The sequence below is a fragment of the Terrapene carolina genome, unplaced genomic scaffold (genome assembly GCF_002925995.2).
Source record: "Terrapene carolina triunguis isolate 2854851 unplaced genomic scaffold, T_m_triunguis-2.0 Scaffold706, whole genome shotgun sequence".
NCBI lineage: Eukaryota > Metazoa > Chordata > Testudines > Emydidae > Terrapene > Terrapene triunguis.
The window spans coordinates 3,050,204-3,074,851 of NW_020665057.1; the positions used below are offsets into that span (position 1 = coordinate 3,050,204).

Sequence of the window (24,648 nt, forward strand, 5' to 3'; positions counted from 1 at the left end):
GGGGGAGGGGTCTGAGAGATTTTCCTGTCACTATCCAAGCAGCGATTTTTAAATCCTATTTTGTCCCTGGGGCAAACATCTGTGTTCAGAAGGGGCCCATGGCCCACAAGCATCGGGGTCGCCCCTTGTTGTTACCCCGCCGCAGCGCAGCGCAGCCCTTCCATTTGCCCGAGCTTTAGCTGCTGGCCTCTCAGGTAACAGGTGGCAGGTTCCCCAGTCAGGCTCCAAGGGCAGCAGAGGATGACTTCATAGGGGTGGGGCTCTGCGAGGCTGTAGTCGAGGTGGCAGGCAACCTGAGCCAGGGAACAAGTGAACTTGTGAAGTCAAAGACAGGTGAGCTGAGCTGATAGGCAGCTTTTACACTCACCTGGGAAACAAGCACTAAACTCAGCTCCCTAAGAATCGACATTCTCCCAAGGAAGAGGGTTGTCACTGCTGAAAATGGAAACCAAAGAAGCCCCTGGGAAAGAAGGCATGGGAGCCAAGAGGAAGAATTTGACCTTCTTGAAGCACAGACTGTACATGGTGGAGAGAAGGAAGACAGACACTGTTGTTGAGAACAGTGTTTCTGTGGACCAGGGTAACTCTGGCACTTTGAGGAGGAGCCAATCTGACAGGACAGAATACAGCCAGAAGTTACAAGGTAACGGAAAAAAAATTACTTATTTATTATTTGTATTGCAGCCCTATCACAAACCAGGACCCCATTCAAAAAGCTTAAAATCTAAGTGACCATTTCCCCCTCCCACCCACTATGGTCACCATTCCTGGCTGGTTTTATATTTATAAATAATGCCACTTGCACAGGATTCCAAATGGGATTCATATGATGCCCAGCTTTTTAAAGCCTATGTACAAAATATACATGGAACTAAAATCCTACTCTACATGTTAGCCATATTATCTACCAGTTCTCCAGTATTTTGAAAATATGTCTCCGCATGAGCTGATAGTATTTTGTGGAATGGGATATACACTGTCAAACTAATAGAGGTGGGAAGGGATATTTTTGTTTAAGTTAAAGCTTGATTAAATTTAAAAGAAAAATGTGCCTGTTCATCTCTTATCTAGATTGAATGTGTCTGAATTTCAAGTATATCAAATTACATGCCTTTAATAGTTATATGAACTATGTCATCAGAATACCTTTTATGACAATAATCTTGTATCAGGGGAATAAAACAATAACGTGTTTTAATAAAATATGTATGGTTTTGGTGCATTTAATAAAGGAACAGCATTCCCTCAAACGGAAAATATAATGTACATAGCTACTGAGCTGTTGAAATGCAGTTAACAGGTCTGGTGATGACATTCCCTTTCAGTGACTAAAATGCTACCTATTCAGATGTAGTAAGAAGTATGAAGAGCTTTAGGTTAATTTTTCCTCTCTGCAATACTGACTTTAAGGAGAAATTCACTATTAGTTAATTTGCTGGTGCTTAGTGAAAAACAAATCATACTTTGGAATTTGAGTTACTTACAGCTTAATATTTTGAGAAAACAGTAATACTAATATAATTATATCAGTAAAGTTGGAAAAATCTTACTTCATTGTTCTGCCAAAAGAGAAAAGGAACTTAACTATTAGCATATACCAGAATACATGATAGGTGATCTTTATTGAAGGTGCTGCTCCTTCCTCTCACATATATTAGGCTTGAGTCTCTTCTCACTTATATTACTGTAAATCAGGAGTGAGGAAGTCACAGAAGTCTATGGAGTTACAGCAGTGCAAAACTAACTTAAAGTGAGAGAAGATTAGGGCTACTGGGTTTCAGAACTATAGTCCTCTTCTAGTGAATTCAACGAGAAGTCCTTTGGCACCTTAGAGACTAACAAATTTATTTGGGCATAAGCTTTCATGGGCTATAACCCACTTCATCAGCCCATGAAAGCTTATCCCCAAGGTGCCACAAGGACTCCTGGTTGTTTTTGCTGATACAGACTAACACGGCTACCACTCTGAAACCTTCTAGGGAATTGTCATTCTTGATAGCAAAATGAACTGTAACCAATTTGGAAAGGGCCGTGCAAATTTATACTTAGCGGATCTTTAGCAGAGATAATTTAGGGTTTATTTGTGGGGAAGGAAATCTGCAGGGCTGGTCAAACTTGTTAATAAAAATAAGATCTACAGAAGCACTGATCTGATGGTTAACAGTGTCTTATCAAACATTCTCTGAACTAGTGTTTTTTTTGGGTGGGGTGCAGGCAGGGTTTAAGAAATTTTAGTTTAAGTGAAAAATGCTAACTTGATAGATCTGGCAACATTCTCTGAATGGATAGAGAAAGGGAGGCAACCCTGCTCTTTCTCTACAATGTGCCTCAATCCCGTTGAGAAGGCCTCACACACAAAAGGTCTTGTCTACAATGGTATTTAAGTTAAGCCTGTTTATATTAGGAAAATTTGTGAGAGTTTTGGCTGTGCAACACCAGTTGAAACCCCTAATGTAGATGCATGGTACTGGTGGAAAATAGGGCTCTCTAAAAATACTACCTCCACGAGGGGCATAGCTACCAGCACTGGGAGCATGTGCACTGTCTATACTGGTACGTTACAGCACTGAAACTTGCAGCGCTCAGGGGGGTGTTTTTTTACACCCCTGAGCAAGAAAGTTGCAGCACTGTAAAGTGCCAGTGTAGACAAGCCCTTAGACTGACCTAGCTATGTCACGATATAACCCTGTAGTGTAGACACAGGCTATGTCGATGGAAGGAGTTTTTCCATTGCTGAACGAAAACCATCTCTGAGTGATGGTAGCTATGTCAATAGAAGCAGCACATTCACTGGGGCTTGGCTACACTTAAAAGTTATATCATCCTATGTCCTGAGTTTCGTAGTCAGGTTGACCTACCCCCAGCACAGACATGGCTAGATTGACCCAAGAATTCTCTCCACGTCTCGAAGAGGTGGATTACCTACAATTGATGTAGAAACTCCTTCTGTTAATGTAGAAAGTGTCTACACCAGGGGTCAGGAACCTTTCAGAAGTGGTGTGCCTAGTCTTCATTTATTCACTCTGATTTAAGGTTTCACGTGCCAGTAATACATTTTAATGTTTTTAGAAGGTCTCTCTCTCTATAAGTCTATAATATATAACTAAACTATTGTGATATGTAAAGTAAATAAGGTTTTTAAAATGTTTAAGAAGCTTCATTTAAAATTAAATTAAAATGCAGAGCCCCCAGGACCTGGGCAGTGTGAGTGCCACTGAAAATCAGCTCGTGTGCCGCCTTTGGCACGCGTGCCATAGGTTGCCTACCCCTGGTCTACACTAAGGTGCTGCAGCAGCTGCGCCCTTGCTGTGCTTCTGTATCATAGACATAGCCTAGATGATGAGAGCAGCTATAATCCATGCTATAATTGTGCTGTTGTCATCCCAGCCCTTTCACAGGCACTAGAATTTACTTTTAAAAGGTTGTTAGGCACACAGAAAAATGGGTGCAATTTGTATGAATAGAATTACAGACATGAAAAATCCACAATTCTTAAGGATCTAGAGCCTCCCCATGGATTTCTATTAGATTTTGCCATTTTCTACAGAATTTAAACTTTCATCTAAAAAGAGTTACTAGATCTCTGGTTGCAAAGATAACCAGGGGCATTCAGTTAGCTTTGTGAATCGAGATATTGAAACAACAGGATTACAGGAGGTGTGAACTTCCCAGTAAAGGCTTTTCACTTTAAAACTTAATCACTTAATTAGCAACACAGCTATGGAAATGTTAACTAATGATTATACCAAAAACATCCAGTTAATGCACTTATCTAGTGTGAGTGGTCATTCAACATCTTGATGTTTCATTCCTTTAAAAAATTCCTTTTGAGAAAGGCTGCACATTTTGCACTTCAAAGCATAATTTAATTATTAAATTTCACAATGCATTACAAACGTCAGTCAAGTCTCTCAGTATCTTTTGTAAGGTAGCTAGGTACTATTAGCCCCATTTTACATATAGGTAAACCTAAGCACCTACTGATTGATGTCACAGAGCACCTCTGTGGCAGAACCAAAATAAAAAGGAAGTTGATTGGAATTCAGGAGATCTGTGTTTGTTTCCTGGATCTGCCACAGACTCCTTGGCTAAGTCATTTCTCTATACCACAGTTCTCCCCCTGGTAAAGTGGGGGTAATACGTTACTACTGCACATGGATTTCATGAAGATAATTCATTAATGCTTGTGATTTATTTAGAAACATTGATGGGGATCTTATATGTGCTTAGATGCGTCTTAGGACTTCTGACTCCCAGTCCCCTGAAAATAATGTCATTTGCTTTTGACTGAATAATTGAGGAAATTAATATTGTCCTTAAAAATCATATAAAAAGTAATGGTAAGTTTGTCAGTTTTTAAAACAAATTGTTGATCTCCTTACTAGTAAGATTTGGTCTTTCCTATAAAACTTGGACCAACAGCAGTGAAAGTCATTGTTATCTATGTAAACATGTATGTATTGCATCATAGCTGGGCTTGGACTACTCTAAGGCCTCCATCCTGCAAACACTTTTGTACTTGAGTAACTCAAGTTCAGTGAGTGTAGTTACTCACATGCATAAGTGTCTTCAGGATCAGGGCATAAGCGAAGCCAGGTCTACACTTAAAAATTAGATTGACCTAGCTATGTTGCTCAGGGCTGTGAAAAATTTTGCACCCTGTACAACACAGTTAGGTTGACCTAACTCCCTGTATAGGTGCTGTTAGGTCAATAGAAAAATTCTTCCATTGACCTAGATACCCCCTTTAAGAAAGATGGATTACCTCCATCAGCTACAGTGCTATAGCTGTGCTGCAGTCGTGTAAAAATAGGAGGAACACACAAAATATTTGAAGAGATTACTTATGTTACGTTTGTTTCTTTTAAAACCTAGATATATAAGAGCTTGGCATATTATTGTCTGAGGGATTATGGAAAAAATGGGTTTCCAGAAAGTATCTGATTTAGGGATTTGCAGTATTTTACTTTAAGGTAATAAATATTTTTGAAAAATCTTCATGTTGGAAGTCTATCTAGTATTAATACCCTTGCTTTTGACTTGTCACTTTAGTGGTGTACTGATCAGCTGTACTGTCAAATTGTTTGCAGTATTCTTGGAGGGTAGCAGCACTACCCTTTGATTTTATAAGAAGTCAGAGAACAGCCCCTCCCCCAGCCTTTTTCTGAACAGCATGCCTCTTCTTCCTGTCAGCTGACTGCTTCTCCAACCCCCTGCTTCTGCATCTCCTCATTGAAAGCCCACATATTTCTCCCCCAATTTCCTTATATGCTTTGGACTATATTTAGATTTTAAATATACATAGAGCTAATTTCTTATTGCACTGCAAAATTTGTTGCTCTTTGGAGCAGCTGGTTTCTCGATTGAATTAAAGTCCAATAAGGAGTAAAAGTTTGCATAGCTTACACTAGTGCAGAAGATACGCCTATGTAAATATACCCATTGTCTTGAGATCATATAAGGCAACAAGTCCACTTATCCTTCCATGTTCAAATTTCTATTCAGTGGGCGTAGGTAGGTCTGCTTTTACTTGCCCCAGTGTAAATCTGGAGCAACTCTGCTGAAGTCATTGGAGTTTCACTGATGTAACCTCTTTGGGGAACCATTTTTGTGTTCTATGTTTGTACAGCACCTAGCAGAAAGGGGTCCATGACTGAGTCTCCAAAGGGCTACTGAAATAGTCTTCACTCCCTTAGAGTATGTCTAAGACCCAATGTTTTTAAAGTGTATAGGAATTCCATCTCCATACGCATGGTCAGACCCACAAATAAATGTTTTATTAATCAAAACTGTTAGATCTTGGGTCAGAGACACCTGACAATCCTTGCAGACGATCCATGCCAAAGCTTGACATGTGCATATCATTGGATGTAGCCCTTCCTCAGGTCTTCTGTTACCAACATTAACCAAGTAGCATAAGCCGGATATAAATACACCAGCCCATGACATATTGGAAAGGTTTATTTGCAGGTAATAGTACTAACAGTCAAGGCATTCTTCTGTCACACAGCAATAAGCTTTCTCTTCCAGCACATTCCCATGGGGATCTCTCTAGTCTCCTGTCAGCACACACAGAATTAACAGTCTAATGTCAAGGAACTGAAGAAAGGAATTTCATATAATATGTGGATCTTTTCTATACCTGATGCAAAAAAAATAATGACAGAGTTTGTAATTAGGTAATTCAACCATCTTTGGTCCTGATGTTCTGAGAAATCTCATTGCCCTGGCAAATCATGCAAACTCACATATACTATAATATTCTCTTCTTGTGTTCTAAATACTGTATTTTTTCTTCTTCTTACGCACTGGTTACTTTCATAGCTTCTTCAGGCTGGGTGAAATTCCCCTGACTGCAGAGTGTCAGCATAAGGTTTATGCACCACTTAAGTGCCACTTGAGCCCTCAAAAATAGGCCATGTACTGACCCTTTGCAGAGAGGGCAATTTCACCCTCTAGGACCACTAGTTTTGTTTTACCATATTATACTCACTGACATATATCCCACCATCAACTCAATTCTCCAACTCTCCTCAAATGAGAATATTGGGTATGTACACAGGAAGTAAGGACAGGGCCCTTGGAGCAAATCCAGCGTCCAACTTGAGTACCTCATCTGGGAACTTAGGAAGAATCCTACTCCCAGGGCTGCCCGCTCTATGAAGTAGGAGCACTGGAGGATGGTGGATCTTCTGGCTCTGGCTTCTCCCAAAACAGGCCCTAACACTTCCTGCAAGTTGCTGTACAGTGAGGGAGCTATTGCAGAGGAGGGATCTATTGTGTATTGCACACAAGGTATATAGCTCCACAAATCCTACCCAGACTCTACTATTGCACCTGTGGAGGTAAGTGCAGGGATTTGCCTCTTCATGATTATCTTTGTGGGATGTTTTTAGACTGCATATTCGCAAAAGGAACAAGTAATACACAGGTAGCTCCTTTGACAGTGTCATTACTTGGAGAATGTTATGCTCATATAACCTGACATCTCTAAGGACAAAGGGACTGTATTGTACAACAATGGCACTGAGCCTAAGCAATACTTCTTCTTTCTCCTCCCCCAGCCCTCACCAGACTTATACCACTGTTGATGCAGGTGCCAGATGGAAAATAAAGTCTGCCTATATTTGAAGTATGTGTTTGCTATAGCTGCATTCCTCAAGCTTTCCCTCTTTCCCTTCTGACCATAGAATGCTATTAATATCCTCAAAGGGCTCATAGATTCATAGATTCTAGGACTGGAAGGGACCTCGAGAGGTCATCGAGTCCAGTCCCCTGCCCTCATGGCAGGACCAAATACTGTCTAGACCATCCCGGATAGACATTTATATAACCTACTCTTAAATATCTCCAGAGATGGAGATTCCACAACCTCCCTAGGCAATTTATTCCAGTGTTTAACCACCCTGACAGTTAGGAACTTTTTCCTAATGTCCAACCTAAACCTCCCTTGCTGCAGTTTAAGCCCATTGCTTCTTGTTCTATCCTTAGAGGCTAAGATGAACAAGTTTTCTCCCTCCTCCTTATGACACCCTTTTAGATACCTGAAAAATGCTATCATGTCCCCTCTCAGTCTTCTCTTTTCCAAACTAAATAAACCAAATTCTTTCAGCCTTCCTTCATAGGTCATGTTCTCAAGACCTTTAATCATTCTTGTTTCTCTTCTCTGGACCCTCTCCAATTTCTCCACATCTTTCTTGAAATGCGGTGCCCAGAACTGGACACAATACTCCAGTTGAGGCCTAACCAGCGCAGAGTAGAGCGGAAGAATGACTTCTCGTGTCTTGCTCACAACACACCTGTTAATACATCCCAGAATCATGTTTGCTTTTTTTGCAACAGCATCACACTGTTGACTCATATTTAGCTTGTGGTCAACTATAACCCCTAGATCCCTTTCTGCCATACTCCTTCCTAGACAGTCTCTTCCCATTCTGTATGTGTGAAACTGGTTGTTCCTTCCGAGGTGGAGCACTTTGCATTTGTCTTTGTTAAACTTCATCCTGTTTACCTCAGACCATTTCTCCAATCTGTCCAGATCATTTTGAATTATGACCCTGTCCTCCAAAGCAGTTGCAATCCCTCCCAGTTTGGTATCATCCGCAAACTTAATAAGCGTACTTTCTATGCCAATATCTAAGTCGTTAATGAAGGATGTTGAACAGAGCCGGTCCCAAAACAGACCCCTGCGGAACCCCACTTGTTATGCCTTTCCAGCAGGATTGGGAACTATTAATAACAACTCTGAGTATGGTTATCCAGCCAGTTATGCACCCACCTTATAGTAGCCCCATCTAAATTGTATTTGCCTAGTTTATCGATAAGAATATCATGCGAGACCGTATCAAATGCCTTACTAAAGTCTAGGTATACCACATCCACAGCTTCTCCCTTATCCACAAGGCTCGTTATCCTATCAAAGAAAGCTATCAGATTCGTTTGACACGATTTGTTCTTTACAAATCCACGCTGACTATTCCCTATCACCTTACTACCTTCCAAGTGTTTGCAGATGATTTCCTTAATTACTTGCTCCATTATCTTCCCTGGCACAGAAATTAAACTAACCGGTCTGTAGTTTCCTGGGTTGTTTTTATTTCCCTTTTTATAGATGGGCACTATATTTGCCCTTTTCCAGTCTTCTGGAATCTCTCCCGTCTCCCATGATTTTCCAAAGATAATAGCTAGAGGATCAGATACCTCCTCTATTAGCTCCTTGAATATTCTAGGATGCATTTCATCAGGCCCTGGTGACTTGCAGGCATCTAACTTTTCTAGGTGATTTTTAACTTGTTCTTTTTTTATTTTATCTGCTAAACCTACCCCCTTCCCATTAGCATTCACTATGTTAGGCATTCCTTCAGACTTCTCGGTGAAGACCGAAACAAAGAAGTCATTAAGCATCTCTGCCATTTCCAAGTTTCCTGTTACTGTTTCTCCCTCTTCACTGAGCAATGGGCCTATCCTGTCTTTGGTCTTCCTCTTGCTTCTAATGTATTGATAAAAAGTCTTCTTGTTTCCCTTTATTCACGTAGCTAATTTAAGCTCATTTTGTGCCTTTGCCTTTCTAATCTTGCCCCTGCATTCCTGTGTTGTTTGCCTATATTCATCCTTTGTAATCTGTCCTAGTTTCCATTTTTTATATGACTCCTTTTTATTTTTTAGATCATGCAAGATCTCGTGGTTAAGCCAAGGTGGTCTTTTGCCACATTTTCTATCTTTCCTAACCAGCGGAATAACTTGCTTTTGGGCCCTTAATTAGTGTCCCTTTGAAAAACTGCCAACTCTCCTCAGTTGTTTTTCCCCTCAGTCTTGATTCCCATGGGACCTTACCTATCAGCTCTCTGAGCTTACCAAAATACGCCTTCCTGAAATCCGTTGTCTCTATTTTGCTGTACTCCCTTCTACCCTTCCTTAGAATTGCAAACTCTATGATTTCATGATCACTTTCACCCAAGCTGCCTTCTACTTTCAAATTCTCAATGAGTTCCTCCCTATTTGTTAAAATCAAGTCTAGAACAGCTTCCCCCCAGTAGCTTTTTCAACCTTCTGAAATAAAAAGTTGTCTGCAATGCAGTCCAAGAATTTGTTGGATAGTCTGTGTCCCGCTGTGTTATTTTCCCAACATATATTTGGATAGTTGAAGTCCCCCATCACTACCAAATCTTGGACTTTGGATGATTTTGTTAGTTGTTTAAAAAAAGCCTCATCCACCTCTTTCACCTGGTTAGGTGGCCTGTAGTAGACTCCTAGCATCACCCTTGTTTTTTACCCCTTTTAGCCTAACCCAGAGACTCTCAACACTTCCGTCTCCTGTGTCCATCTCCACCTCAGTCCAAGTGTGTACATTTTTAATATATAAGGCAACACCTCCTCCCTTTTTCCCCTGTCTATCCTTCCTGAGCAAGCTGTACCCATCCACACCAACATTCCAATTGTGTATTATCCCACCAAGTTTCAGTGATGCCAACAATGTCATAGTTGTACTTATTTATTAGCACTTCCAGTTCTTCCTGCTTATTACCCATACTTCTCGCATTTGTATATAGGCATCTAAGATACTGGTTCAATCTTGCCTCCCAGTTTTGCCCTGACCCTCCTTTCTCTCTGCCATTATAGCCCACACTCCCTCTTGTTTCCGACCCATCTCCCAGGTCTCCATGTTCCCCACTTACCTGTGGGCTTTGCTCACCTGTCCCCGTCGAACCTAGTTTAAAGCCCTCCTCACTAGGTTAGCCAGTCTGTGTCCAAATAGGGTCTTTCCCCTTGAAAGATGAACGCCATCTCTGCCTAGCAGTCCTTCCTCGAATAGCATCCCGTGGTCAAGGAAGCCAAAGCCCTCCTGGCGACACCATCTTTGCAGCCAGGCATTCACCTCCATGATGCATCTATCTCTGCCCGGGCCCCTACCTTTGACAGGAAGAATCTAAGAGAATACCACCTGCGCTCCAAACTCCTTCACCCGTACTCCCAGAGCCCTGTAGTCACTCTTGATCCGCTCAGTGTCACACCTCGCAGTATCATTTGTGCCCACATGGATGAGTAGCATGGGGTAGTAGTCAGAGGGCTGGATAATCCTCGACAATGCCTCCGTAACATTTCGGATATGGGCCCCCGGCAGGCAGCATACCTCCCGAGATGAAATGTCAGGGCGACAGATGGGCGCCTCCGTCCCCCTCAGCAGAGAGTCTCCAACCACCACTACCCTATGTTTCCTATTCGCAGTGGAGGCAGCAGACCTCCCAGCCTTAGGGGTACGAGGCTTCTCCTCCTTTATTGTCGGGGGTGATTCCTTCTCTCCTGTATCAAGAAGAGCATAACGGTTACCTATTACCACAGCGGGAGGGTTCGGAGCAGGGGTGGAGCACTGCCTGCTGCCAGAAGTAACCAGCTGCCAGTGTCCACCCTGAGCCATCGCCTCCTCCACCAGTGGTGTATCAGCAGTCCTGTGTACTGGGACAGCTACCTCAGCTGTCTCCACATGGACACTGTCCAGGAATTAATCGTGGATTCGGATGCTCCTCAACCTAGCCACCTCCTCCTGTAGCTCTCCCACCTGCTGCCTGAGAGATTCCAACAGCAGGCACCTTTCACATTGGATGGTCCCCCCAGCCTGGATATCAGTAAGTGGAAATTGCAAGTTACAGTCTCTGCAAAACCACACCAGGATCTGGGTAGAAGCATCCATGCTCAGGCGCTCTGTCTGGTTACAGGCGCAGGTGGAGGAGACAGAAGCAGTGCTGGCACAGGTGTTTCGGGTCTTCCTAACCATTGTAAGCCTCCCTCTGTCAAACTCCCTCTCAAACTCCCCTGTCTGCAGCCCCCTGTCCGCTGAAAGGGTTGTTTAAGCAAGAAGTTTTGAATGTAGTTGGTTTATAGGTTTTAAGGGGAATAAAGGGAAAACAGATAGAACCGGCAAGGGACCCTCGCTTCCTTCCCAACTCCCTTGCGAAACTCCCTGTTAGCAGCCCCTGGTCGCAAAAGCTCCCAGGTCGCTTGTGCACTGCTTTATGAAGCCCTGGCCTGTATGAATGCCCCGCCCACTGACTAAGGCTCAGCCAATTACCAGAGGCTTCTAGCTTTCAGACCTTCCTTTGAAGCTCACAGCTTCCAACTGCCAGCCACAGCACACGGTCCTTCAAACAACCAACCAACCAAACAGACTGACAAACACAAGCTCAGCACACAGCAAGTAACCCACAAACACACACACACTACAGACAGTCACTTACCCCAAGGGTGCCTTATTGCTCCTCCTTCACCTGGAGAACTCCCTTACGAAACTCCCTGTTAGCTCAAAAGCAATCAGCTGAACATAAAAACACAAGTTCTGCTATAATCATTGATTCAGTAGCTCCCTCTTGTATTGTATAGAGGCAGGCACATCCAAAGTGAAAAAGTAAATATATTTAGCAAAAATGTAAAGTTAAATTACAAAAATACAAAGAAAACAAGATTTACTGAAACTTCTCCTAGCTATTTCTTTGTATTGAGGTTGAGTGTAGTTATTTCCTGGTACCTATATTATGTACCATATATTAAGACTAATAAGTGAGTACTGACAATACAAGGATTGAATTTGATCAAGCAATTTGAATGACAAACCAAAATAATAACTCAAGTGTTACATCTGGAAGCCCAAAATAGGATGCAATAGTTTTATTTTGTTCATTAAAAAAAAAAAATTAGTGTAAGATTAGAATGTTTCTCTTCAATAAGTCTGTTTACATTCACATTTCTAACAATGTCCTATTAATCCTGATAGCCAGACAGAGTGATACTAGCGAGATTTTCCATGTTGTCTGGTGCTTTATTCACAAGGTAGATAAATTATTTTCACATGCCACCTCAATGGAAATGTTGATTTTTGTGCAGAGATCACTACATAGAGAACTTAAATGGATTCAATTCTGCAGTATTTTCAGTGGTTCACTCTGAAGTTTTAAATATAGTTACAAATCAAGATTTCTATAAAAAAAATGAATGCACTATTGCATAGAAGGAGCAGACGGAAAGCTCTGGCCCTATGTTTTTAGCTGGGAAATGAGAAGTAATTGGAAGGAGGCCATGAAAAGTACAAATGACCCCTTTGTTCTCCCCTTTACCGGTGTGGGCCAATTGCTAGGTATAGCAACAGCCTGTTCATTTATTCCACTTTGCAGCATCTATGATGAATGGGTATTATAAATGGATGCAGCTCCACTGAAATCAGTAAAATTGCACCTGCTCACATCAGGGCTGAATTTGGCCTAAAAATCTGGATCAATTGGGCCTGGAGAGGAGAAACCTCCTTTGCCTAGTTTGCCATTTTGATGGCAACGTTTCAACCTGAAGAAGAAAACATTCACCCCTCCTGATCACCCCTCTTCTATTTGCACATCAAGGCTGAGAAGCTCAATGGTGGAAATAATGATTGCCCAAGAGGAGAAAAAAAACTTTAAGCAGAAAAGTGCCTAACTGAATAGGTCTACAAATTTATTCAGCCTCATCCTTTGTGTTTGCCTCAATTTTGATATTTTCAAAGAAATGCTCTGATAAAAAAAAACCATGGCCACACAGGCTTACTAGTAAGTATGTCATATAATGAGGGTAAGATTAGCAAAACAACTGCCATTTCTGAAGATCCAGGGTCAGCACTCAGCATAATTATAGAAGATGATGATAACATGTCGGATCAATAACAATTTATGACCCGTGACAATGAACAACTCAGAATATTCCATCTTGCAAGCTTGTTGGTTCTCTCACAAACATTATCCCAAGAATCAGACACATAGTTCTTCATTGTCTTATGCAGGCATTGCTGGATGTTTATGACTCTTCTCCTGCTAAACAGTTCATTCATAAACTACAGAATGTTAAATATTGGTTATCATCTCACAAAAATAAAAGATACATCTTGTTATTGGCTCGTTAGACAATAGGGTGTACACAAGATGTTGACACAAATAGCATAAGAGTATGGGTCGCAATAGAGGGTTCCAGTGTATTGCCACTCAACTGTAAGTCTCTCTGCTGTCAAACTGTTATATGAGTATTGCACTGATACTCAGTAATGGTATGTCCATTTTTTTGCTGTTCTATACACCATCTTGTGGCTAGCAGTATCTTAAACACCCTCCAAAGTCTCTCTTCGTATTAAGTGTTTTTTCCTGTGAAAAAGAGGTAGATCTGTGCCTACAGATAAAATACACAACCTGTCTACACAGCTCACACAATATATCTGCCAGATTGGCAAACCAAATGCCTTACGAACCTGTGAAAGGAAGGAACCTCATTACAGACAAATTCTCTTTCTTCTCTACCTGTAACACATATATATGACTCATCAATATCAAAGGAACATTTCCAAATGTCTGGGATAAAAATAGGTATTTTAGGTTTATTATAAGGGAAAATAGTCATGAGTGGCCACATCCCCATATCTCCTGTCCTTTGGATCCTTTGTTACTGGATATCACAGCTGACCTCATTCTCCTAGAATTTCTCAGCAATGTCCAAAGGAACCTATTCAGATAGAATTACAGATTTCATCATCATCATGGACAGATGAATTCGTAGCACAACTTCCTGTATCCCTGAGCCAGAATCTCCTCACATTAATCTTTTTTAACAGGGCAAAGGTTATTTCAGTGAGGCTCAGTTAAACGCAATCTTCATCTTACATAAGAAGTGACATTTTTCCTGCCCCAAAGAGTTAATCTAGGGCCAAGATTTTATTTCTAAAGGAGTCAAATGCGCAAATGCTAATAATTTTAAATGGGAGATATGTATCTAAGTCCTTCAGCTCTTTCAAAAGTCCCAGCCTAAATTTAAAATAGTAACCTGCCCCAGATGACCACAGCCTTATCCCATAACTGCCACTGGCAGTTATTTCTTCCACCAAAGCAACTGCTACTGGGTACTCAGAGACCGGTTATTTGGACTAAATGGACCACTAGCCTGATCCTGTATAGTAATTCCTATGTAGCTACTCTGTTGAATATACTTCTCCCCTCATTGCCCATGTGGCTGGGGGAGTCTTCAGTGGACACTAGCATTGTTTCTGACCCTATATTCTCCCCCTGCACTAACACAGAGCAAACCCTGGAAGGAGCTATGCTGCTCAGTCCACAGTATTCCCACAGTATCAGAGGGGTAGCCGTGTTAGTCTGTATCCACAAAAACAATGAGGAGTCCGGTGGCACCTTAAAGACTAACAGATTTATTTGGGCATAAGTTTTCGTGGGTAAAACAAGCATCTGAAACCACTCTGAAACCAAGCATCTTCGATGACTCTGAATAGACTAAACATGTATCAGTGACTCAAACCAGAGGCATGACAGTGGGAATAAAGGTTCTCACACTACAGTTCTCACAAGTGTTCTGTAATAAATTTTAACAGAAAAGATGGCCCCACAAGCTGGGTCCTTGTCACCCGTCACTTCACTGCAGGAGAATGAAGAGCAGCTGACCAGGCGAATGATGGCCAAGAGAGTAAAAATCATTGCAGAACTGGTGCAGACAGAGAAAGACTACCTCAATGACCTGGAGCTGTGCATCAGGGAAGTGGTTCAGCCCTTGAGAAACAAGCAGGTAAGAAAGTGTTGGGTTTATTTGTTTTGTTTTTTGGAGGAAAGGCTGATTTGACACAGATCTGTATTTACCACTGCTCTGTCTACAATCAACAATAAACACAAATGTCTGCCAAGGGATATGCAGGAATGGCATGGTGCCAGGTACAATTCTAGGCATGACTTTTTTGAGGGGGTGGGGCTTGCGGCAGGGAGGGCAAGCAGGAATACTTTAAATGCTCAAGGCTTTCAGGGTGAAGTTCATTTCACCTGCATAAAGCTGGAATAAATGGGGCAGAAACAGGACTGCAGCTCAGACCTCCTCACCCTGAACCCCATGCCCATTATTCCAGGCTATGAACTAGAATAGCATCCGCAGCTCCTCCATGCTGCTTGAGCAGCCTGCTGTGTAATCACAGATTACACATCCCCTCCCCTGGCTTTCTCCCATCACCATGGAAGCTCCATTATACAAATTTCCCCAGTAAGGGGCTTGAATGTTATGGTCCTTCACACCGTGGTGAATTTCACCCTTGAAGACAGCTTTTATTCAAACAAACTCATCCTGGTTGCTTGAACAGCTGTTGTGGGAAAATGCTAGGCAAGGCAACCCAGTGAGTCCTGAGGTATTTGCATTTTAGATAGTGAAGCTACATGTAAGCAGGATGAATCAGATTACATCTTTCCTGCAGGTCTTGCAGTTCAGATTATACCCATTCTTCTCTTCCACAGAAACTTCAAACTTGCTTGGCTGCTATTCAGAGAGAGCACATTTCCCCCCAAAACCTTTGCAGTTTTGGGCAAACTGTGTGCTGGAGTACCAGCATTCCCTGCAGGCAGGAGCACTCATATGCTGGGTGTGCAACAGGTTCTGGCAGACAAATTTAACTTGTCCTCCTACCTCACAGCCTACCAGGCCAGGCAGCTGGTATATGCTACTAGCACAGCTCAGAATCCACACTAGGTCATTAACCAATTATCTGAACTGTGTATATATGATTCCATATGAAACAGTTTGGCTGCTTAAGTTGGGCTAAACTATTTTTCAAACTGCCTTGACTCCACCTCTCCTGGAATCCTACCTATTTTAGGCATGGCAAAGTACATTAGAGGGTTGTGATTTGTGAAACACTCTAACATGTTGCTCTAGAACAGCCTGATGTAGACCCTGCTGGTGTGCTCTATAAGGTAAGGTACTGCGCCAGTAGGGCCTGTAGCACACACATTAGAAGAGTGTGATTTGTAAAGTGCTCTTATGTGCTTTGCTGGCACCATGTAGACAAGCCCTTAGAGACCCTGGCACCTGCTGGTGTTACTGAGAGGACAAAATAACTCCTTGTCTCTCTTCCTCTCCTCACTAGCTGCACTCATCAATTACAGTCTTGCCAATGTTGATGTGAGAGCTTTCTCCTCTGCAGCTCCTGGCATTTGGAACCGCCTTATGTATCCATTTGCTGCTCTTCATACTGAAAACATTTTCTCCATTGTCTGCTACTTTTAGCAGTTAGGCACATATACCAATTTGGGCCTTTGTCATTATGTGCCCGTGTATTTCTGAATACCACATACACATTGCATTAGGTAAGATATCAGAGATCCACTGTTAAAAGACAAAAGCTTATAAAAATAAGATCACAACCCTACATTTTTAATATAATCTGCATTTTTTTAAAGCAGGCTTTAAGAATGTCATATGCTTTTAAGATTATTTTTGGAGGTGAATAACTACATTTGAAAGCTTGTTTTTTATTTGAGGGCAGACTGCTTCAACAGGGAAAAAAATAGTGTCTAGAAAATTGAGCTATAGATGAATCTTTCACATTTCCTAATGGATCAAAAATGTTGTTAATCTCTATAATCAGAAATTAACTACACAAGCAATTAAAACATGATGTTGATTCTGTTACTGTAACATGCAATTTGATTCTCCTGGACTCTTTCTGTAAGCTGCTGTGTAAACACGCAGTTCTATTACTAATGGATAGGCATGTTCAGAAGAACCAGCATATCTGCCAAAATCAACACTGCCTTTAGTTTTCTGCCTTTCCACATACTGGGTAACTCTAATTGTTCCATAACCTTAATCACTGTCCCTCTGTCCATGGAAGCAAGTTGCCAGTATGAAAAGTATATTTAAATTTTTTTTTTCCTATTTCAAAATAAGCAGTGAGATAATTTTGCCCTATGTATTAAGATTTCCTGCTAGTGTAAGTTGGTTCAGCTTCGTTGAAGTCAATGAAGTTGTGCCAGTTTGCATCAGCAGAGGGTCTGGCCCACAGATTATGTTAATGACTAAGCATAAATCTACATATGCAGTATTGTTGTAGCTATGTTGGTCCCAGGATATTAGAGACAAGGTGGGTGAGGTAATTTTTTATTGGACCAACTTCTGTTGGTGAGAGAGACACGCTTTCAGGTTAGGAAGAGCTCTTGGGCCAGAAGTTGGTCCAATAAAAAGTATTACCACACCCACCTTGTCTCTTTAATAACCATAAATATTCTAGCCAAAATACACTGCCTTGATTTTACTCCTATCACCTCACATAAAATGGCATCTTCTAGTCCAGAAAGGCTATTTGCCTGATATTTGGCACCTATGTAAACAAACAACCAGGGCTCAGTTTATGTAGTCTTTATGGGTAACATGATAAAGGGATCAGATTCTCTCATAATTGTCACTTTCAGTTGTACTGTCTTTTTTTCTCTATGATGAAATAAGTAAACGTTTTAGCCAGCTACAGCTCTTCCTTTAGCTAGCTAATAATATTTACTTCTCTCCAAGACACACATATTCCCTTTAGGAATTGTTCAGAATAAGTTTAAATACACTTGATAAAGTGCCCCTTGTTAACTGCTTTAGCCCAGCTGTATTAATTAAAACACTGCACATGTGTCCTTGAAATTGCAGCAAGGATGTTTACATAGGCTTTTGCAAAAGTGGCATGTCTTGGAGTTTTGAACACTTCAGAGGCTAAACAGGAAAAAACCTGTACTATTCAGTGTCCCTCCTTCTGCTTCTATCATTTGTTGCTCAATATTTGTGTTCCATCAGATTGTTAGGTTTGACGTGGATGGCTTGTTTAGCAACATTGAATCAGTCCATCAAATATCAGCCAAACTGCTGTCATTGTTGGAAGAAGCCACAGCAGACGTGGACCCACCCATGCAAGTAATTGGTATGTTTACTGCCTTTTTGAGTCCTACAAAATGGTATGAAGGGATAATATAAGAACATTTGTACATCCCATACCCCCACCAACCTTTGTTCTAAGCTAGTGCCACTCCCATTGGGAGCAGGCCCTTACTAAATCCCCATAATGATTCATAAAAATAAAAAATGTACAGCCTATCTAGTGATGTATTGCATTCATATAGTGTAGCCCTTACTCCATCCTTACTTGATTTCAGTGGGGGAGTAAAAACTGTAAAAGAGAGTCCTGACTAGGATGCCACAGGTACTAACCGCAGGGTCACCCCACCCCACCTTTGGCATTTCCTACTTAGATAATTAGGCAAACTTTCATATCGTACTGTGATAGTAAAGAATTTAAACAAATGATTAGAAAAATAAAAATATCAAAACATTGTTGTACTGATGTTTACTTACAATATATTATTCAGCCAAGAATTATTCGCATTTGAGCATGGCGAATAGACAAGTGGTTCTCAAACTTTTTCTTTCGTGGACCACTTGAAAATTGCTGAGGGTCTCGGTGGACCACTTAATGATCTTTCCAAATGTTGTTTGTACCGTTAGCTAACTATTGTAAAGCACTTTGGATAAAAGCGCTATATAAAAAAAACTTAATAATAATTAATGGGTTTTTTTGTTCTACAAATAAAAGCACACAACTCATTTTAATATCTGTAGTCTTACCTTTCTGATGCGATGGATGTGCCCTCTCTCCCCTGCCGCAGCAGCTCCTGAGCTGGGGCTAGGAAAGAGTGTGGGGGGGTCGCTCCCTCTCTCCCCCATGCGGCAGCCCCCTAGCTGAGGTTGGGAAGGGGGGGGGTGTCTCCCTCTCTCCCCTGCTGAGGCTGGGAAGGAGGGCCGTCTCTCCCCAGCAGCCGCAGCCCTGGAGCTGGGGAAATTTGCCTCTTTCTCTGGCCGCCACAGCCCTGCATGCCCCAAATTCCCCTCACCCCCTCTTCTCACCCCATTGCCTCCCCATCTACCTCTATTTCCCCCACCTCCCCCCTACCTCCTATTCCTCCAAAGGCCATCACCTCACCTTACATGTGCATCTTCTCCAGGGTCCAGGCACCTAATTAGTGAAGCCACACCTGCACGGCTCCACTAATTAGGTGGGTGGCCCTTCATTCTCTTGTGTTCAGCCGCCCAGGCGCACACCTTAGAAGGAACTATCCACGGACCGCCTGAATGGAGCTCACGGACCACTGGTGGTCCACAGACCACAGTTTGAGAACCTCTGGAATAGAGTTCCAAACAGGGTGTGGCTCATGGTCAACAAGGGAAGGTAAAGCAGAACACAAGCTGTACATTTATGCCTGTAGTTTGCAGTTGTTTTAATCAGATGGACTGATTACATGCATCATGACAATCACCCATTCAAGAGTTCTTGTGTGGTTTTAAGGATGTGATAAATCCACTCTTTAGGTTATTAGACGCTACAGGCCAATTATGGCGATGCAAGCCTCTGGAATCCTGGAATATAGGAAGCACCTACTTTGCTCCCATAGTGGGAGAGAAAGGTGTTTTGCCTCCATAATCAGGGCTGGCTCCAGGTTTTTTGCCACCCCAAGCAGCGAAGAGAGAAAACAAACAAACAAACAAAAAAGCCGAGATCGGCGGCACTTTGGCAGCTGCTCTACTGTGCCGCTTCATTCTTCGGTGGCACTTCGGCGGCCGGTCCTTCCCTCCGAGAGGGACTGAGGGATCCACCGCCGAATTGCCGCCAAAGATCCGGACGTGCCGCCCCTTTCCATTGGCCGCCCCAAGCATCTGCTTCCTGCGCTGGTGCCGGGAGCCCGCCCTGTCCATAAGGCACAAAACCTCCAAGGGCACTAGGGTAAGTGTGCTCAGCTGTGGCACTTCTAAAAGTGTGGAGGCAGCACTCCCATCAGTGAAAACCTGCTAGTGCTTACTGGTGCATAGGAAGGACAATTCCACACCCTCACCCCCTCTTGGCCAATAAGTGCTTCCTAAAGCATTATAGCAGACTCCTACTGCTTGCATTCCTAAGCACAACCAACCACATTATGGCTGTCTCCTGCATAGGTGCACTGCAAGGGACAGAGGGTTTCCTTGTGCTGTCTTCCCCTCACAGCCAGCCATGATTTACTCCTAAATATCTACGCAACAGTTTTATTGGATACAAAAAGTTTTGGATAATAAAAATTCTATAAAAATTTTATATACTTGAAGAGAGATTTCACTTTTAAGTCCAATTTATTTTCTACATCACTTACTCGCAGATCTGTGAGGGCTTACCATGAGGTTTACTCAGCATTGGACCCCTCTTTGTGGCAACATCTGAGGATTAGCACTAGTCAGGTCCAATGCCCCCTGCCAACAGTTGTTCACACCACATTCCTCCTCCCTCTCCAGGACTCATGGAGCTCCCTCTTCATGACTCAGCCCTCCAGGCAAGTCACTGTCTAATCTGCCCCTTCCAGGGTATCAAAGGCCCACTGTATCAGCTGTCCATATGCTGTTTCAGACAGTCTTCTGCTCCAACGCTGGGTCCTATGCCACTTCCCTAGTGGCCGGTAGCCACTCTGTCTAGCAACTCCTGTTTGCTTGCTCCAAAACCCTGTTACTATTTTCCTAGACTCTTTCCTACTTCCCTCTTTGACTACTTGCCAAACTCTGTAGCCTCAAACACACCTCCCTTCTCCCAGGGAGTGACTGCGGACTATTTCCTCTGCAGCACCCTTCTGCTTCTCATCCTGGTGGCTTTATACAAGTTCAGCCTGCGCCTGCCCCTGCCCCTGCCCAGCTGGGCTTCACAATCAATTAGTGCTTGTTTTTCAAGCCTAAATCTCCTTCCAGGTGCAGTTGACCAACCTATAAAAAATAGGAGTTAGCAGAAGAGGAAACCTTCATTAGTATTAGAACACAGAAAAAGAAGAAACATTTATTATTCTACAGTTTCAGCTTCCAAAATCTGTTAGTGCTTTCCAAGAGTCAAGAGAATGAAACCTGAGCAACAGAAATGGGAAAGAATTCTTAGCCAGACTATTTAACCATCTTTGTATTTTGTCAACAGCTATTTAACTTCAACGACTAATAAACATTTTGGGGACAATACATTTTTGTTAAATATGCAACACCACTATCGAAGGTATACGATAATACATTATATAGGCTTTGAGACAGCCAGAAGGTTCTCCAATAAAACCAGAGAAGATCAAACTTGGCATTCCTTGGGTTTTGGATTAAGACAGAGGAGATCCTTCTTCTTCTGTCTCAGAACCGCCCCCAGAAGGCAGCACCAGCCCTTTTTACATTGCCTGCTGGGCCTGGCTCGTCTAGCTGCTAGAAGACCAATTCTCATTGGTTCTGCTAGCAGCTGACCCTGCGTGGTCTCTCTAGGCAGCTTCTGGAGGTCTAAACTGACTGCTGTTTTCTCCCAAAAGGTACTTCTTTTGGGTACGGTGTGTCAAGGTGGGAGTGCCTCCAGCAGGGAGGCATCAAATGCCTGGTACACCCCTTCATACCAAGTTTAATTTAAATACCTTTTGCAGACCCAATTTAATGAAAGCTATATATGAAGCTTAGCAAATGTGCTCACCTCCCATACTCAGAACTCAATCAAGTCATTACGCACAAAGAGTAGTCAAAGGACAGTTTGGGGTGTTTTGTTTGTTTGTTTTTTCCAAATTAGTCATAAGCCTGAGGCAACATGCTATAGAAAAGCCCCATGTGCTTGCAAGAGAATTGAGAAAAAGCTATAATTTGCCACAGATTTTAACGCATATGATGCTTGGCCAAAGTAGTGATCTTAGTAAGTCTGTCTCCTGTTTGCCAAGGCAAACAGCTAAATGTAATTTGATGAGACTGTGCTGTTTGATGGTATTTCAATAACTGTGCGTCATGGTGATTCACACACCTAATAAAAAATGTTGCATTCTATCAGGCAGTTGTTTCCTTCACAGCAAAAGGAGTCAGTGTTTCGAGTCCCTACCGTGTCTGGGAGAAAAGACAAACAATTTCATGAATTTATTAGGTTCTATTTAGCTATTTACATGGAAGTAGTATGGACATAAGAGCTATTTATGAAACTATATGTGGGTCTGGTTCAGATGGATGGTTAAACCATATTGTGTCAGTGACTAGAGTGGGCAGGATAGAGCTGGAAAAAAGTGAAAGAGTGATTCCTTCTTGTGCGCTTAGTTTCTGAAAAAGGGTGGTCATATCATTATAGAGGGTTAATTTAGCCTTTGGCATCCCAAAGGGATAACTTGTGAAGATAGCTTTGTTTGTGGGGTTCTAATATTCACTGTGTGGGATGTAAAAACAAGCCCTTGAAAAAACAATTGTCTTGAGGAAAAGGAACAAAAGAGGATCCCAAAAATAATTTCTGACTCTTTAACCCATTCTCCAGTGACTAGGGGCTAAAAAAATATATTTAATGTAGATATTTTCCAATGTACAATCTTTCTCTTGAATCCAATCAGTCAGTGTAACATTGGACTGCGCTGCTAATTCACCAGTCTGACACCAGAAATGAGATAGGTCCTGTCTATATTAGAGAAATTTGCACTGGTGTAATAATATCAATGTAGTTAGTTACACCAGGGTAAATCCCTAACATAGACACACTTACCCAAGAAAATTGCACCAGCATAAGCTCTACCTTATATCAGTGCAGTGTGCTCACTAGGGGTTTGGCCTGGCAAAACTACATCGAAGTTGCATATTTCTCTAATGTAGAAAGGACCATAATGTAGTTGGTTTCCATTTTAACGTCCCCTGGTTCTTGTATTAAGAGAAAAGGCAAATAGGAGCACCTCACTTTACCTTCTCTAATGCTATTCCTTGTTTTGTGTACCTCCATCATGTCCCCTCTTAGTCATCTCCTCTAAACTAACCAGTCCAAGTCCTTGTCTACACTTAAAACACTGCAGCGGAGCAGCTACACCAACGGAAGGGCTTCTCCTGTCAGTGTAGGTATTCCACCTCCCTCAGGAAGAATTGTCCCATCAGCCTAGCTTTGTCTACATTGGGAGTTAGGTCGGTTTAACTGTGTCGTTCAGGGGTTTAGTAGTTATATTTACTGAATTTCCTAGTGTAGACCAGGCCCTAGTTTTCTTAGGGCTTGTCTACACTTATTGGGGAATCGATGCTGCAGCGATCGATGCATCAGTGGTCGATTTAGCGGGTCTTCATTCATTCTAATGAAGACCCGCTAAATCGACCGCAGATCACTCTCCCATCAACTCCTGTACTCCACTGGATCAAGAAGAGTAGGAGGAGTCGATGGGAGAACATCTCCCGTCGACATCGTGTAGTGTGTAAGTAGAGCTAAGCTACGTCGATTTGAGTTACGCTATTCATGTAGCTTAGATCAAATTTCCCTTGTAGTGCAGACAAGGCCTTATTCTCTCTCCATGCCTACGTTTCTTCATGCCTCTAATTATTACTGGTATCTGTCTCTGGACCCTATTTTTTCCTGTATCTTTTTTTAGACTGGGTGACTAGAACTAAACACAGTATTCCAAGTGAGGAGGTACCATTGATCTACATAATGACTTTATATTATTTTCTGTCACATTCCACACATCATAAAATATTGTTTTCACTTTTGAATATATTGAGCGCAGATTATACACACTTTCCAGTTCTCCTCCTCTTGTATATTTTTTTCTCTCCCCATTCTAGTGACTGGATGTCACAGGAATGAGAAGTTTTAGAAATTTCAGCAAGGCTTCAATTTACCATTTGACCCCTTCTGACCCCTTCCCTTTGTTGTAGAAACAGGAAGCACCACTTAAAGCTGTGGGGAAAGGTTGTTTCCCTCATTCAAGCCTTTCTGGGGTTTCATCTCCAAGATCAATTTACCAGAGCATTCTAGAATGCAGTACAGGAGAGCAGGCAGCGTTGGATTCCCCAGATTACTCAGAAGACTGAGACTGGAAGTAATACCAGTCCCCAAAGACAGCACAATAGTTTGGACTATATAAAGTATAATGGAAGCTGCCATAATAATTTACCTATGTCTGTGCTGGTTGCTTCAGTTCATATGGTCTGGGATGGAGAAGAACTTTAGACTTAGGAAATACATCTATCTCTATAAAGATCTATCATTTGAGTCAAATCAGTACATAATCACAACATAAACTCCAGTTAATTAATTTGGCATAGTGGCACACTATACTACTACACAGATTTTGTGGAGCTCATTTATTTTGTGGGAGTGAGTAACACTTTTGGTCCTATTTGGGAATCTGCTGAGATGAACTGTGAGCCTATAGTTGGCATTTGTGGTGCTGAAAACAAAACTGTTGCTCTTATCAGAGACTAATGCACTAAAGCAGGGGTCGGCAACGTTCGGCACGCGGCTCGCCAGGGTAAGCACCCTGGCGGGCCGGGCCAGTTTTATTTACCTGCTGACGCGGCAGGTTCGGCCGA

The 24,648-nt window shown here is 42.2% G+C and overlaps 1 protein-coding gene across 1 annotated transcript in view; it reads left to right on the forward strand.

The window, feature by feature from the left end:
• The first annotated feature begins 441 nt into the window (after nucleotides 1-441).
• The window catches only part of ARHGEF38 (Rho guanine nucleotide exchange factor 38), a 53,396-nt gene continuing 29,189 nt past the window's right edge, over nucleotides 442-24,648 (forward strand). Inside the window, exons 1-3 of the mRNA XM_024206578.1 lie at nucleotides 442-643; nucleotides 14,885-15,075; nucleotides 18,106-18,229. Of these exons, the coding sequence (XP_024062346.1) occupies nucleotides 442-643; nucleotides 14,885-15,075; nucleotides 18,106-18,229 (517 nt within the window). The remainder of the gene's footprint in view (nucleotides 644-14,884; nucleotides 15,076-18,105; nucleotides 18,230-24,648) is intronic.